Consider the following 16,944-nt stretch of genomic DNA (forward strand, 5'->3'; position numbering starts at 1 on the left):
TCCTTTATAAAGTGGGTGATCATAAGGTGGATGAGACAGACAAACAGGCATCTACCACACTCTGGTGGCTGCCAGGATGGAATGAGGCAACATGGACACAACACTTAGCGCACACCCTGCACAGCTTGAGAATTTACCCCCGTGAGCTGTTAGGATGACAAGGATGATTAAGGGGTGAGTGCCAGGGACACTGGGAGGGGGGCACCTAACGCAGACTTCTGGGCTTCAATTCAGAGAAGGCTTCAAGCAGGAGGCGATGTCCAAGCTGAGACCTACTGGAGAAGAAGAATTAGGCCCCCTGGGGAAGTGGCAGGGCGAGGGGTGGGTGTTAGGAGACAGAGGCGTGTGCAAAGGCCCAGCGCAAATAGGAGAAGAGTGCAGGGTGTGACCACAAAGAGCAGAAGCCAGGCCATGAAGGGCTTCGCTGCTCAGCCCAAGGAGCCAGGGCTTTCTCCTGGGGCAGTGGGATGGCTGCAGGTGGTAATCAGGGGAGTGTCGCACTTTAGAAAGATTACCCTGCCTGCAGGTGGAAGCGGGACTGGAGGAGTGGCAAGGAGAGAGGGAGGTGATGGAGTTCAAGAGGGGGATGGATTCACTGGGTGGTCCCAAACCAGAACAGGGACGGTGGCTGGGCGATTCCTTGGGCGTCTGGGGAGGAGGCTCAGAGAGGCTGAGCCCCTGCCCATCGCTGTCTCCAGGCGAGGGGCCGGCCTGTCTCCCCCTCATCAGCACTCCCTCCGCAGCCCAGGCCTGTCACCGGCAGCCCCAGGAAATATCCCCCTGGAGAGGCCCTGATGGACATGTCACCACAGTGCCATCCCGCCCAGCCGGCCCCTCACTGGGTAATCTGCTTTCACCAGGAACATTGTCCTTCAGCCTCCCCCAGCTCCCAGCTCAGAGCAGGGAGGGCAGGGCGCACAGGGCTGAGAAGCTGTCTTTCTTCCCCGAACAAATGACCTTGGGCCAGGGTTGGGAACAGCTTGGCCGGAATTCAAACAGCCTGGGCCTCCAGCAGCCCTGGGCTCTTCCAGTCACATCCCAGGGAGTAAATCTGCATCTGGGACAATTACAAACTAAACTGGACTCTTGGGAGCTCCTTCTAAGTGACCCCAGACACAGATGGGTCTCCAGCTTCCGAGTTACACTCTGTCTCCTTCCCAAGAACCCCGCCCCAGGGAGTCGTCTGGCTGAGAGTGACATACACTGGTTTGAGCGTCAGATATCCTTGGGTTCACATCTCATTTCGGCTACTTCCTGGCTGGGTGACCTTGGACAGCTTGCTCTCCCTCTCCGAGCCTCCAGGGAACCTAAAGTAAATGGTATGATACCCCTGCAAGCTCGGTGTGGGGTGACTGGAGAGGGGAACTGCAAAGCATCCAGCCCCCAGCTGGCACCTCATAGATGATGACCCCTTCCTGCTGCTCATTTCCCCCGCCACTGGGAAGCAGCACATAGATCCACCCCACCTCTCCCTGAGGCTGGCATGTGAGCAAACCCACGGCCTGGTCCCCTCTCCATGTCCTGGCTGCTCTGTGGTGAGAGCACACCACTCCTGTGAGGGCCATAGCACTGGACAAAGAGCCAGGAGATTGGGTTCTGGTCCCAGATTTGCTGCTGGCTGTGTGACCTTGGGGAAATCATTTGCCTTCTCTGGGCCTGTGACGCCTCCCCCCTCCTCCCCACGTGCACATCATTACCGCCCTGTTTAGATCTCCCTCCTTTGGGCTCTTCAGTAGCTTGTCAGTGTTGCCACCATGGCCATGAAAGGATCTATTCTAGGTCTCTCTGTACTGGAAGACAAGCAGTTCCCTCAGCGCCGTTGGTGTGCACCCCCCCCCCGACCATGCAGCACAGCACTCCCCATCCTAACACTTCTGGGCCTCAGAAAATTGGGTGGAGAGAATGGGATGAAAGTGCACCAGGTTCCTTGCCCGTATGACAGAGGAGCACGTGGGCCCAGGAAGGAGGCCTGGTGCAGCACTGCGGGGCACCCTTCAGTTTGGAGGAGCAGTGACTGAGGTTGCTCAGTGACCAAGCAAGGTGGGGCCAGGGCTGCCCCCGTGCTGCGGTGACGGTGGTGAAGGCAGCGGTCGTGGCAGCCGTGGTGCGGGTGAGAGAGGCCTCGGTGCTGGTCACGACCCTGGCTCGGCCTCCTGTAATCAGACCTTCCCAGGCAGTGAGGGAGCCCCTGCCCCTCCCATCACACCCTCTGCCTCAGCAGCCTTAATGAAAGTCAGACACAGATCTTTAGAGCTGCTTAGCATTTCAATACATTCAGTATTGGGTATCACCAAGTCACCCTCCTAAAGCTATTCCCTGCTCTGGAGAGGTGCCATCACTACCCACCCACCCCTAGCCCCACACTCACACCCAACCCCGGCAAGTCATGTCACCCAGACACTCTCATTCTCCTACACACACACACACACACACACACACACACACACACACAGGGTCTCTGTGTGTGTGTGTCTCTCTCTGTGTCTCCCTGCGTCTCTCTCCCTCCCTCCTTCTCTGTCTGACTCTCTCCCGCAAACACCCGCAAACACAGAGAGCTGCTCCCATCTGTCAGAGCGCTGATGTGGGCTCATCTCCTCCCGACAGGCAGAATGATGATAAGGTTATTTTTTAATATCGGGGATATTAATGCTCCTCTTTCTGAAAATGAGCCCCAGCCCGATCCCTCCTCCTCCCTGAGGAAGGTCCTGGGGCCGGGTGGAGAACAGTGGGTAAAGGGCTGTGATGCATGAGGGCCTCCTGTGTGCCAGGCACCCTTTTAATCACCATACCCCTTAAAGAGCAGGCGGTGGTGTCCCATTTTTCAGACCGGGACCTGAGGCTCAGAAGGGTGAAGTGACCTCCCAAAGACACACAGCTCAGGGAAGGGCCAGCACGCCCCCAGGGATAACCCACAAATTGTTGCCCAGTATGGCATCTGCTCTCCCTCGTTGCCAACCAACCCCGAGTCTGGACCTCCCACTCATCTGAGTACCCCCTCTCTCCCCTCTCCCAGCTGCCTCAAGATGAAGCCCGAGGGCTCTGGAACCACAGATCTGGGTTTGAATCCTGGGTCTGCCGCTTTGTAGCTGGGGCATCGTGGACAAATCACGTCCCCACCACCCCCACCTGATTCTCCTCATTTATAAAGTGTAGATAATAATAGAACTTATTTCAAGGGCTGTTATTAAGATTAATAAGAATAGTGAACACTCTGCCACATCATCCTTGATGTTGAGAAGCCCCTGGAGGCCTCCCCCACGCTGAGCAGCGCCCCAGAGAGGTAACGGCATTTGCCTGGAGTCACACAGGCAGGTAGTGGCAAAGAGGATCCAGCCCCGTTCCAGGTCTGGGCCAGGCCCCCAAAAGGTGCCAGGACCAAGGCAAAAGTCCTTATGGAGGTGGTCACATACTGGATATTGAGGATTTGGAGCCCAGCAAGAGCAGAGGTGGTCCCTGCTCTCACAGGAAGGTGCAGGTGAGTTTCCTAACTGAGCCAGGGTGTGGAGGTTCTGCAAGAGAGCTGACTTGGGCCAGGGCTCAGGAATGGCTTCCGTGAGGACGAGCAGCGGGTACTGGAGGTGGGGCGGGGGGCGTCATAAAGACAGAGTTGCAGAGGCAAAGGCTGTGCATGGGAGGGCGCACCACCACCGCACATTCGAGGAAGTGCAGACAGGGAGGCGGTGGTGCCTGGAGAGGTGACAGAGTCCAGACCACCTGGACAGGGCCTTGCAGGCATGGTAAGGATTGGGGTCTTTATCTAGCAGAGTAGTGGAAGGCTCTGGAAAGGTTCTAATCAGGGGAGGGGAGGGCACGGGGCAGGGCCCGGCCATGTTTTGCACGGACCAGTCTTTCTGGCTGCAGTGTGGTGCACGGCTGAAGGGGCTTAGAGAGTGTGCACGGGGGCCAGTGATGTGGCCCCCGCAGTTGTCGCGGTTGGAGCTGATGGGGTTCAGGCCTGGCTGCTGGCCATAGTGAGGGGCAGATGGAGTCGAGATACATTTGAGTGGTAAAATCAAAGGACATGGGGATGTCCTGGGTACACAGCTGATGGAGAAGGAGGAAGGCGGATGAAGCTCATGTTCCTGACACATACAACTGGGTGGATGGTGGTGTCGGACAAGGACCAGGCGTGGGACAGAGAATCACGGAGTGTGGATCTGGGCAGGGGGTGTTCGGGGGACCGTGGAGGTGATAATGGACAAAGAGAAACAGAGAGGAAAAAAATAGAGCCCGTGAGGACAGATGATTCCTTCAAGAAGTTTGCTGGGAAGGGGAGGAGAGAGGGATGGGCAAGGGGGATGAGGGATAAAGGAAGGGTTGGTCCTGTTTTTTCAGGACAGGAAAGACTTGAGCATGAAGGATTGAGCAGCCCAGACCTTTGAGGCGCGTCCCAATCTTGTCATCTTCCCGCTCCATTCTGCTGCTGGCCAGTGGTTCCAAACTGTGGAAGTGATTGATTATATGCAAACAGGAGGAAGCAATTAGTCCGTGCATGCCTGGTCATTAATAAGCCTCTTGTGTATTTATAACAGCACCTCATTTACCCTCCAACCCGAGAACAAACATCCAGAGACCAGCCAGGAATAAGCGGAAGAGACCTCTGAACAGCCCCAACCATTGACACCAATCTCATAGATTCATGCGAAAGTCCCTCACTTAGAACCCGTTGACTCTTACTTTACATGCAATGCTAATAAACATTCATTTTTTTAAAAGTCCACAATAGATTCGAAGCAGCAATTTAGGGGGCAGTTGGCAACTGTCAGAGGTGGGAGCGCGCTACGGCAGAGAGCAGAGGCAGCTGACATCCTGAGAGTGAGGGAAGAGACAGAAATGCTATTAAGCAGAGAAGCCCGGGCTCATTTATTGGACAAGGGAAAATAGGTCCACCCATCTCTGCGGCCCTGAGGGCACCTCTGTCTCCTACTCTCCCGCAAGCAGTGGCTTGACTAACTCATCTCTAGGTCCTTTTCCACATGGAGATTCAATGATTCTGTGTTCACAGCAATGAATCTGAGCCCTGAGAAAGGGCTGAATTACATTCGGTATTTTCTGCTTCAAGAGGACTTTTTTTTTGAAATATTTTAAATTGTAAATTTTATTTTAAGTTTTGGTGCCTACAGTTCCTGAAATATTCCCTTATGTGGAGGGGGATTTTGTAATTGCCTATTTAATGATCTGCTTTCCCGTTAGACGGACACTCTGTGCGGGGGCGAACACCCCCATCTTATTCCCAGCATCTGCCACAGCCCTGCAGGAGGGGCTCAATACATAGCTGTTGAATTACTGAATTAATTAACAAAATTAATATTACATACTGAGCAATTGCACTCAACAAATATATTATTACACTTAATTCCACCTATTTTTACTTTTTAATATAGCTACTAGAAAAAAATTAAGTTACATATGTGGCGCACGCTATATTTCTATCTGACAGGGCTGTCTTAGGCACTCCTGCCCTGGCTCTAGAAGTACAAAGTTTAAACACCTTACCCGTGGTCCAGGTGAATCTCTCCTATGTAATGTAAGCTACTTCCTCACTAGTTCCTGGGGCGCTGCCTCCCCTCCAGCCTGGGAGCACATCACAGGCAGGGTACTATCTTATGACCTGGGAACCCCAGCACCAGCCCAGTGGAGGGCCAGCTCCACACTCCCTTCATGCCCGTTGCAACTCGGGAAAATGGGTACAGCAGGCACGTCACAGATGGGAAAACTGAGGCCCTAAGCGGGGAAGCAACATGGGTTTCATGTTAGGAAGCCGGCTAAGATCTCCAATGGCTCGTCCAGGCCTGGGGGAGAAGAAGTTTCTATGCAAATGTGAGGAATGCTCGCCCCTTCCGGTCCCCTCACAGAGTGAGCCAGGTGGAGGGTGGGGCGGGGCAGCGGAGTGGTGTTTCTCTGCAGGAGTCTAGGCCCTGAGTGGACAGTTTGAGGCAATAAGACATCCAGGGCAGGGGCTAGGGTGGCTCAAGGATGAGCGGGGTTTAACCACTGGCCACTGAACCCAACCCCACACACTCATGTACACCCACCTCCCGCCAGACACCTCTTCTACCTGTGCCCGAAGTGGCGCCCTGCATAGCTCATCCCTCAGGGTGCAGGACAGCCAGGCTCCAGCCCCCTCCTTTAAAGTACAGAATGCCTTCCAATCCTAGCTGTCTTTCTAGGTATCCAAGCACGTTTGCACCTGTGAACTCATATGAGCCTCACAGCAACCCTCTGAATTGGTGGCATATCGTCATTATGCATTATTCTCATTATTCTCACACAGTTGGAGAAACTGAGGCTCAGAAAGGTACAGTGAGAAGAAATACTCTTGGGAGAGTATTCATCCCAGGAAATGGAGAGTGTAATGGGCTTGTCAGACGTTCCTGCAACCCCCCTTCCAACTCCCAGAAGGAAAACACAAGGGTCAGGGAGGGGCCCTCAGGTGGGAAAGGACTGGCTCAGTGGCCTCCCTGCTTGGTCAAGTCCAGCCCTTTCCGCCCCACCTCCACCTTGCTCCATAGAGTAAGGTCCCGAGGCGCCAGTGTGCCGATGGGAGGGGGTGAGCGCTGTTCAGATTCACCCCCTGGAGAGTTGAGGTCAAGCTCACGTAGCAGATCCGGCTAGCACAGCTGTGCAGCAATCCAGAAAGCAAGGTGTTCTGTAACCCAGAAACGGCCTTCCAGCAACGACGGCCTCAAGCACCGGGTCAACGGGGTGTGGGCTTCTGCCCGTCTGCTCACGATTTGCTGGGTCATTCAGCAAACGTCCCCAGACCACCTACTGTGCACCAGAAGGATGTAACAGGACCCAGCCGGGACCCTGCCGTGGGCTTTCAGAACCCAGTCGGGAGAGGAGACACATTCCACAACCATCACGGATCCCGCTCGTGCGCCTCACAGAGCTTCCCACTCCGTCAGTCAGCCCTCACAAACCTCACTCTCCTTGTCTTTCAAATGGGGTGAAAGCCGCAAGTTGCAGGGATTCCATGAGAGAGGGATGCAGAGTCCAGCCTGGGAGATGCACAGTGAGTGAAGTGAAGTGAAGCTGGCAGGGGGTGCTAATGGCTTCTTCCTCCCCGTTGGCAGGCTGGCAACTTGCTACTTGGAAACCCCGGACAAGCAAAGGGGAAGGGGTGGGAGGAGAGACCCCAGGAGAGGGTGCAGCTGGGCTGCGGTGTCCTGGGAGTATCAGAGGGGCAGAGATACAACTGAAAGCAAACCACTCTTAGCCCGCAGAACGTTTGGTGAAATGAATTTCTTATTTTGTCAAAGAGGATTCAGAACATGGAGCAGGCCCCTGACAGAGTTCCTCATGCTCACCAAGTCCTTCAAGGATTCCCCAGATTCCTCACCTGCAAAATGGACAAAACCCAGGTTTGGTTGGCTCCGCCTCAACCTGGGGATGCAGAACCCCAGCCCCCAACAAAGCTTCCTCCACCAGCAAATATTTCTGGGAGCCCTGGCTGGGGTACAGGATGCCCACGAGTGCCGTGACTGCACACTGCACGGTCTGCATCTTTCTGCCCTAGCTTGCCCACTGCCCCAGTGGCCCAGGAGTGAGGTGCCAGCCAGGGACTTTTCTGTCTAAAAGAAGCTCAGAAGGAAGGTCAAGAGGCCTGTGGCCACCTCTCTCCAGGTTTGCACACACTCGTTATTAAAATGTTTCCGTTAGCTGCTAACTTTAAATATTAAGAGACACCACATAAAAATTCCAGATATACAGCTTCTCTTGAAAACGCAGAAAATTGGGCTCATACCCCCAGGGCAACGTTGACTGGAGCTGGGAACACTTCCCTTGACAGGTTTCATTAGCCTGCCTGCCTGTCTCACATGGGCATTTGAGTTTGCCTCTCCGGGTCTAATCCAATCTGCTCCCCTGAACCCCAGCCCCCTTCACAGCGTCCCTGAACAGTCTCTAGCTAGTGTCGGTTTGAACGCTTCGGCTAACAGGGGGCTTACTACATCTTTGAGGCAGTTGGTCTGAGCTGTTAGAAAAGGGCTCCTAATACGAGCCGTCTTCCCCTTTCTGTAACAAAGAAAGACGCACAGGAAAGAAGTGGGTTTTGGAGTCCAGCAGATCTGGATCTGAGCACCTCTCTAGCATTGAACCAGCTGTGTGATCTAAGGCGAATGATGGCCTTTCTGCACTTCAGTTTCCTTAGCTGCACCTCCCCTGCGGGGCTGTGTGAGGCTTAAAGTAACCCAAGTTTATAAAGCGCCTAAAACAGGGTCTGGTACACAGCACACACTCCCCAAATGGCCTTTATCATCCCATGTAACCTCAAGCCGTTGGTCTAACTCTTCCTCAGTGAGCACAGGAGTGGAAGTGTATTCAGAGGGGGCTGAGCAGTGGTCTGCACCAGCTGAAAGGCAGAGCAGCAGTGAGACTTGCCCCAGTGGGCACACACTTGCCAGCCAGTCTCCAGGAGCTGCAGATCTCTTATCTGCTTCCTGGACAGCTTGGCCCACCAGGTGCTCACCGGGCTGGAGGCTGGTAGGTCAGGCTTCAGGAGGGAGCCTCACGACACCGTCCTCCCCCTACAGCCTGCAGCCTCCCCAGGATGAGATCTCTAATCCTGGGAACAGAATTGGAGTGAATGAAGTCAGCGGAGGGGAAAGCAGGGGATAGTAACCACCATCATCCAAGCTGGCCACTGGCTGTGTGTCTGGCAGTATGCCGGGCACTTTACCTGGGTCCTTGAATATAGTTCTCAAAACCGCCCTAGGACATAGACACTCTTGTCCCTGTTTTACAGACATGGAAGTTGAGACTCAGGGAGGTTAAGAAACTTGCCCAAGGCCAGCACTGAAACATCTGTCTGGTCCCTGAGCCTGAGTTCTAAGGCCTCCCGGGGTGCCCAGTCATTGGGGTGGGGGAGGGGAGAGAACGTTTAACTAAAAGTGCTTCTGAGTTTGCCTCTGAGCCTCTGTCCGTGAACTAGTGTGTACGCATCACCCCACGAGGCACCTTCTGGGGGCGCGTGTGCCTGAGGGTCACGTGTGTAAGAGAGAGTGTGCCCGCGTGTGTCCACGCGGGGCCTCCCCAGGTGGGTCCGTGGGTCCCGGTGTCGCGTGGCGTCCGAACCGTGGCTGGGTGCGCGGTGGCTGAGTCCACGTGCAGACGAGTGGCGCGCGCCGCCCCCGAAGGTACGGGCGGGCGAGGGCGAGCGTGCGCACGGGCGGCGGTCTGTGGTGTCCGCGGGTCGGTGTCCACGGGTCGGTGTCCGCGGTGCGGGCTCCGTGTCCCCCCCACCCGCCTCGGTGCTGATTGGCTCGGCGCCGTGACGGGCCGGCCCCCGCCCGGGGCGGCGGCGGCGGCGGGCGCGAGTGCCCGCGTGTGCGCTGCGAGTCGGCTTGTGCGCCGGTGTGTGCGCCCGGCAGCCGGGTGTGCGGGTGAACAGGGAGCGCGCCGACGCGCGGGCCGCTGCGGCCGAGCCCAGGGTGCGCGGCGTCCCCGCCAGCCCGGCCCGGCCATGGCCCCCGCTCGGGGCCGCCTGCCCCCGGCGCTCTGGGTCGTCACGGCCGCGGCGGCGGCTGCCACCTGCGTGTCCGCGGCGCGCGGCGAAGGTGAGCGGCGGCGGCTGCGGCGGCGGCGGCGGCGGCGGCGGGGCGGGGCGGGGCGGGGCGGGGGGCGCCGAGGGGCCTGGGGGCGCGGCTCGCGCAACCAGAGCGAGGCTCAACTTCCTTTCCCTCGACCCCGAATGCCAAAGGAGCTGGGATCTCTGTGTCTGGGGGGCAGGCGTGGCACCGCGGGAGAGACCTGGGGTCAAGGGATAGAGCGATGGCGATGGGGACAGGACTGAGGGAGAGGGACCGGAGGGCTTGAGGATGAGGGACAGAGACACCGGGGCAGGGACAGGAGGACAAGGACTGAGGGATTCGGAGCGGGGGACAGGGAACTGAGGCTCGGACACTGGGGATGAGGAGACAGGACGGGGGGACAGAAGACAGGAGAAAAGGTATAGGGCAGAGAGGAGACAGGGCAGGGGACAGGGGTGGGGACAGAGGACAGAGAGCAGAGGGACACAAGGACGCAGGATGAGGTTCCGGGCAACGAGGATCAGAGAACAGGACTGGGTTTGGGGGAAGATGGGAATGAGCGGCAGCAAGTGAGGGTGTTGGAAGTGGGCCAGGCTGGAGGGTTGGAGGACTGGGGGAGAACGAGGGACAGCAGCCAGGGGGTGACAGCCGGAGGGGAGGCAGCTTTGGTGGGCACTGGGGAGAAGGAACCAGTGAGGAGGGGGCTGAGAGGGCTGCAGATGGAAAGGCCCTGGAGAGCTGGGTCTTGTCCGGAGTCAAGGCTGGGGCAGTCTGGTCACTCAGGGGACACAGGATGGGCGTGAGGGCTGAGCAGTCGGAGCCAAAAGGGTCTGGGTCTCCACACACCTATGTGCAAGCGTGCACGCGTGCACACACACGTACATCTTAGCCCCGCTGGACACTCCAGGTCCGGCCTAGGATGCCACCCTGGGTTCTGCTCCTCACGCCAGCCCCTGCCCTGGACCTCCTCTGCTTTTGCAGCTCTGCCAGAGGGAGGCTAGACCTGGTGCTCTGTGCAGGATCCTGGGACTGACATCCTGGGTCCAGAGCTGTGTTCTCACCCTGGCAGGATGAACTTCCAGATTCCAGGAAGCTCCAGAGCCAGTGTTCCTCATCCACGCTCAGATATACCACAGATCCACCCCCTCACACACGAATGGCTCACAGAGATGCAGTCGTACCCACAACCAGACATGCACAAACAAGCACATGTTAGGATTCACACGCCTAGACCCAGGCCTGTAGAGACTCATGTGCACGGACAACCCCCTCCCCACGCCATAGTCAGATGCACGGAAATGCGGCCAGTACACATGTGCACACATATACATGTAAAGATTCAGGCACATGAAAATATGCACATCCATGGGCAGACACCACACATATAAAAAGACCCTCAAACTTGCTTTCATGCCCACAGAAATGCATGTGCGCAGAATAAACGCACAGAGACATGGATAAACTCATAATCTCCAATGAAACAGGGGCCATGCAGGGAGCAGGGACCATAGCAAGGGAGCTGAGGGGAAGAGTGCACAAGGGACCTGGAAGCTCTTGGAGCTGTGGCCTGAGGACACAGTTTTCCCAGGGTTGGGTGGGGAGAAGGGGACAGATCCTTCACCCGGCAGGGTTCTGAAGGGCCCACGTCAAGGCTCTGGGCATTGGGTGGTGCATCCCCAGCTCCTTGCTTCAACTCTCTTCTCCAGTGAGGAGCCAGCACCCTCCAGAATCCCAGACTGGCAAACCCCAGAGCCCCTGGGGAGGGGACTTTGACCAGGCTCCCGAGCAGAGGACGGACCATTAGCCTGGGAGAGAGGATGTGTCCAGGGAGGGGCGACAGTTGGGGAAGAGGCAAGGTCTCAAGGAGAGGAAGGGGGGATGTCTGTGAAGGGTGAGAAGGAGGGAGACGTTGTCCAAGGGCCAGGCCACACCTATCTGATCAACATAGCAGGGTACCCATGGCTGGACATGGGTTACCCACGCAGGTCTGACAGTCCCGGGTGGAGACCTGGGGCATGGGTTCCACGTAGAACAGCCAGGAGTCCCTGGGCTGGTGCAGAGCCAGGATCGGCCAGGGAGACTGTTGGAACTCAGGGAGGGGGCTCTTTTCCCAGCTGGGGTCCTGCAAAGGTGACAGTGCCCCAGGCTGCCCAAGTGCCCGTATGCCAGGTCCCTCACAGTGCTGGGGATGGTCCTACACCTGCAGAGATGCCCCTGAGCCCCACCAGGCTCGAACCCTTATCACTCTGTGGTGTGGATTATACACCACTTTTGGGTGATCTCCAAGGCATTCGCATCCTGGCTGACATCCCCTGGCCACCCCGAACTCTCCAGCCTCACCATCATGCACTGCGTCCTCAGGGAATGTAAATCAATTTAGGTATTAGTCTCAGTGAAATGGAATGGGGGAAGGTGACAGTGCTGGAGAAGAAAAGAAATCGCATAATGCCTTCCACAGTCGAATAGGAGAGGCTTAGGAATTATCTGTGCTTCTCAGAGCAGGAGAGGGACCCGTTTGATCCCCCAGAACAGCCTGGCAAGTAGGCCCAGGAAGGATGCCTACAGACATCTTGCTGTTGAGGAAACCGAGGCACAGAGGGGTTAAGTGGTTGCTTCACTGAAGGCCCTAAGAGACCATGGGTCCAATCCTCCCACTTACAAGTGGGGAGACAGGCCCAGAGAGGGTCCTTGACTTCACAGATGTCACACAGACCTGCAGTCCAGCAGTGCAAGAGGCAGGAGAGAGCCCAGCCCAGGTGAGCAGAAGGGTTGGAATCTCCAAGGGGGTTCAGGCCCAAGCTGGATGGGCGTAACGCTGGAATTCTCCCCAGCCCTGACGAGCCCTCCTGTGGGCCTGGAGCTTCCCATGAGAGACACTCTGTGTTCCCCCCACAGAAGGGGACATGAGGTAGGGAAGAAGGGGACAGAGGGGGAGGAGGGGAGGGGATGGACAGAGAAGGGTCTGGAGGGAATTGGAGCAAGCAGCCCTGGAATCCTATAACTCCTCCTGAATCCAATAGAATGCACTTCTGACTTATTTTTGGATTATCTGAGCCCCCTGGCTGACTGATCAGGAAGCAGCTGCAGGTGTGGTTGGGGATTTCCAGAGGGGAGGGAAGGGTCTAAAAAGTGGGGTCTGGAGGCAGTTGCCTTTAGAGTCAGGGTGTTCATGGGGAGAAGTCCCAGTGGGGGACATCCATTGCCCCTGGGTAGGGGCAGGTCTGAGCTGTATCTGAGTGATGCTGGCAAAGGGCTGGGATGTGGGTGGGGCGGGGGAGCCCACACGTCCCCTTTCCCCACCCTCTCCCCAAACTGAGCCCTGCTGGTCTGGGGGAAACTGCAGTGCGGCCCCCTCCCCCTCCCCCCAGCCAGCAGGAGGAGAGAGCTGCCTGACCCAGTTTTCTCTCCATTGCCTGAGAGGGAGGGAGGGAGGGAGGGAGGGAGGGAGGCGGGAAGGCTTCTCTGCCTGTGCCCCTGGCATGAGGCCGGCTGGGCTCGGGGAAGGGAGATCCCTCTGCAGACACTGGCTCCATCCCCTGATCCCACCTGGCCACTGGGGACCCAGGGGAGGACCTCAGAGGCCCCTTCCTGGTTCGGCAAGTCGTTTCTCCAGCCAGCTTCTGGGGCCCCTGACAATAGGTGGGGAGGGTGAGAGGAGAAAGAGGAAGAAAATCAGCGAGTAAGTGCATCCTCACTCCTACCTTTCCTGAGGACACTTGTCTCCATCTTTGAGGGGCAGGCGCAGAGCTCTGCAAATCTCAGGCAGAAGGACACCCAGCCTTTCTTCGGGAAAGTTCCAGGAGGGCCCCGTTTGAACCCTCTGTGACCTGCCGCAGTCTGCAGATTGGGTTGTTTGGAAGCCCCTGGTTGCTGGCTGGGAGAGGGGGTACATAGAAGAGAAAGTGAAATGAAAGCTGTGGACCTTGGAGCCCAAAGCCCATTCATCGGCTAGATCAAAGGAAGCAGGGGCCCAGAGAGGGGAAGGGACTTACCCAAAGACACACAGCAGTTAGAGACAGTGCTGAGATTCAAGCCCTGCTCTTCACAGTTTAGTGCATCCTTATCACCTTAAAGTGAGTGGATGGCTCCTAGGTCCCAAGAGAGAGGCAGGAGGGCCAGGACTTAGGGAATAGGAACCAGCTTTGGTAAGGCATTGACTCCAGGCTTTACAGTTTACCCTCTCCCACCCTTACATATTATTATCCCCATTTTACAGATGAGGAAATTGAGGTTCGGTGAAGTGCAGGTCACCTGCTACCAAGTAGCTGTATTGAGATATGAGCCCAGTGATGTCTGATTCCAAAGGCAGGCTCTTTTCTCCACCCTGTTGTTGGTACTTTGCAGGGTCCCCTTTGAGGGTCTGGCTTAGAGTAAACTTGCCTTTCAGGCCAGCGCTCCTTCCCACCACAGTGACAGCCCAGAGGTTCTGCTCCTTGGGCTCAAGCTACCAGGGCTGGTGGCCTTGTCTGTGGTGCCCTGGATGCCAGCCCTGCAGCTACACCTGTGGGGCTCCAGGCACGTTCCTGATCTTCACCGAGCCTCAGTGTTTTCATCTGGAAAATGGAGATAAGAATGAACACCTTTCAGCCGTGTTGTGCGGGCCACAGATGAGGCATCTCAGGCTCCCCTAGCAGAGCCCAGCACGTAGCAGGTGCTCCGTACGAGGGAGCTCTTCCTTCTCCAAGACCCTCCACGTCCCGTGTGCACAGAGGACCTGTTGGTGCGAGGCACCCACTGGGGGACACTGGTGATGGGAAAGCTGGGGCCAGTCCTCTGGGGGGAGGTTTGACCTAACAGCGTGAACGTCGGTGGGTGCTTTTGAAGGCCATCATGTCCCATGAGTGGCCCAGGGTCAGGTCATCTTCACAAGCCCCTGTAAGGCAGGCATCACTGTCACCCCATTTTAGGGGAGGAAATGGGGGCTTGGGGAAGGGAGGAAACTTGCTCAGGGACACACAGCGTCTAACTGACAGAGCTGGGATTCTGACCCAGGACTGCTGCACTGCTGAGCCCAGCTCCTAGCCACCCCACTGCACCACCAACCAGGGTAGCCTGGCACTCGGGGCAGCTTGTGTTCTGGGAGGTGAGAAGATTATGTTTTGGCTGTGATGGTGGAAGAAGGCTTCAAGGAAGAGAAAGAACTTGAACTGAGGCTTGAAGGATGGGGAAGTGAGAAAGGACCCCGAGACTGGAGCTGGCGTGTTTGGGCTGAGAGCAGACCAGTGTGGCCAGGCTGGGCTGGTCCTATGGGACTGGGGAACGGGGGCCCAGGGGTCTGATGTGCTCTTGTTTCCTGTTCTACAGTGAATTTGCTGGACACGTCGACCATCCATGGGGACTGGGGCTGGCTCACGTATCCCGCTCACGGGGTAAGTGATGGGCAGTGGGGCCAGTGCTGTCCCTCTGTGAGTAGGGAGAGGCTGTGACTCACAGTCTTGTCATCAGACAGGTCAAAAGGAAGCAGAGGCCCAGAGAGGTGAAGGGACTTACCCAAGGACACACAGCAGTCAGAGACAGAGCTGCTGATTTCTTAAATATAGTGCATGCAGATCTTTGGGATTCCAGAACCGACCCTAGTGCCGCCTCCCAGTTCTCCAAGTCTGAGGCATGGATGTGGGATGCTTATGTCTGTGTGCCAGGCCCATCTGGCCTCCATGGTCTTGGCACTGTGCCTGGCACACGGTGCGCCCTCATTAAATGTATAATCGTTATCATTGTTATTAGTGTGTGGTATGGTTACATCTCAATAAATTTCCTCCTGCAAACGTGCTCAGAAACGCACACACACAAGCACGCACATCCCCACCACAGACACAAATGCATCGTACACCCAGGACTTCTTTCGTGAACACTCTGGCAGCCCCCATGCCTCTGGAGACAGAGGGATAATAATATATTGATGGTGATGATGATGCTGAGCTGGTATTTGAATATTTCTTTACTTTGGGGTCAGATTGTCATCTGGGCTCTCTGTGGCCTGTGACTGGGGTCAGGATGAACCCAACTCCTCTCTCTCTGGGGGTCTCGTCCCCAGGTATCAGTAAGCTGAGTCTGCTGTCATCAGCCCTGTTGCACCAGGCTTCAGGGAGCTGGAGGGGCAGGCCAGGGGCCCCCGAGAGCCCAGAGGACCCCCTTCTCTGCCTGAGGACAAAGGCTGGGTCCTGGGATGTCCCTTTACCCCCCAGGGCTTCAGTCTCTCCCTGTGAAGCACTCTTTTGTGTGTCCCACGTGGCTGTCTCCCGGGGTGAGCGTGGGTGTGGAAGGGCTTTGGCACGGTGAACCGGCTCTGCCAGTGGCAGGGGCTGACCTGTGAGCAGGTGACTGCCTGGATGTCGGCTGGGTCAGCATCTCCCCTGAGACCCAGCAGCTAGGAAGGAATGGGCCTGGCTCCCCGGCTTGGCTCTGGGTATCTCTGTCCCTCTGTCCCACTCAGAGCTTAGGACTTGGTTTTTAGGGTAACAAGAAGTTGGAAGGGTTTTAAGCAGGGGGTGAGGAATATGGCCAGACTTGGGTTTTGGTCGATCACGTTGGTGATCTAAGGTTCTTTTGTTTACTGGGTGCTGTAAAGAGGGGCTCAGGGAATTCCCTGGCGGTCCAGTGGTTAGGACTCCGCACTTTCACTGCTGAGGGCACAGGTTCAATACCTGGTTGGGGAACTAAGATCCCGCAAGCTGTGTGGCACAAGCAGAAAAAACAAGAGTGGCTCAGAGTTACCTCATTTCGTTTAGGAGTTAGAACAAATAACTTATATTCACATAGCTCTTAACAATTCATGGACGTTATCTCATTTCATCCCTACCACCAATCCTGCAAGTGGGTGCAGCCACCCCATTGCACAGATGAGGAAGCTGAGGCTCAGAGCAATGAGAAAAAACTTGCCACCATCAGACAGGTTCCAAGTGATGGACACAAACTCAGATCTCTCTGGGCCTGGAGCCTGTGTTGAGTCCCTTGTGCCACCTTGTGAAGGGGTGGGAACCAATGCTGCATTGTCTACTGGGCCAGGGACCACCTCCCAGCATTATGGGGCCTGGAGATTGGGCTTGCCCAGAGAGGAAGGAAGGTTTCCAAACTCTAGATCCTGAACCTGTGCCAGGCTGGCAGGTGAAACACACAGATGCCCACATTCAGTGGGTCTGGGGAGGGGCCTGGGAATCCTTTGTTTAACAAGTGTCAGCTGGGTGGAGAGTGATGGTCCTTGAGGTTCCATCCACCCTTCTGATTCTGGAGTTTGTTACGCACCCTGGGTAGCAGGGTCATCCAGGACTGTCTCCAGCATCACAGAGTTATCAGATTGTCTGCCAGGCCACACGGCCTAAAGCCAGCGGTGCTGGGTCTGAACGAGCTGGTGCTGTGCCACCTCTAATCAGTGTGACTCAGGCCAGTCGCTTTACCTCGCCTCCACCTCCTCGTT

General features: G+C 56.5%; 1 protein-coding gene across 1 annotated transcript in view; it reads left to right on the forward strand.

Moving 5' to 3' along the window:
* The first annotated feature begins 9,463 nt into the window (after positions 1-9,463).
* The window catches only part of EPHA8 (EPH receptor A8), a 34,025-nt gene continuing 26,544 nt past the window's right edge, over positions 9,464-16,944 (forward strand). Inside the window, exons 1-2 of the mRNA XM_032638258.1 lie at positions 9,464-9,557; positions 14,835-14,899. Coding sequence (XP_032494149.1) covers positions 9,464-9,557; positions 14,835-14,899 — 159 coding nt within the window. The remainder of the gene's footprint in view (positions 9,558-14,834; positions 14,900-16,944) is intronic.

This window comes from Phocoena sinus, chromosome 1 (assembly GCF_008692025.1).
Source record: "Phocoena sinus isolate mPhoSin1 chromosome 1, mPhoSin1.pri, whole genome shotgun sequence".
NCBI classification, from domain to species: domain Eukaryota; kingdom Metazoa; phylum Chordata; class Mammalia; order Artiodactyla; family Phocoenidae; genus Phocoena; species Phocoena sinus.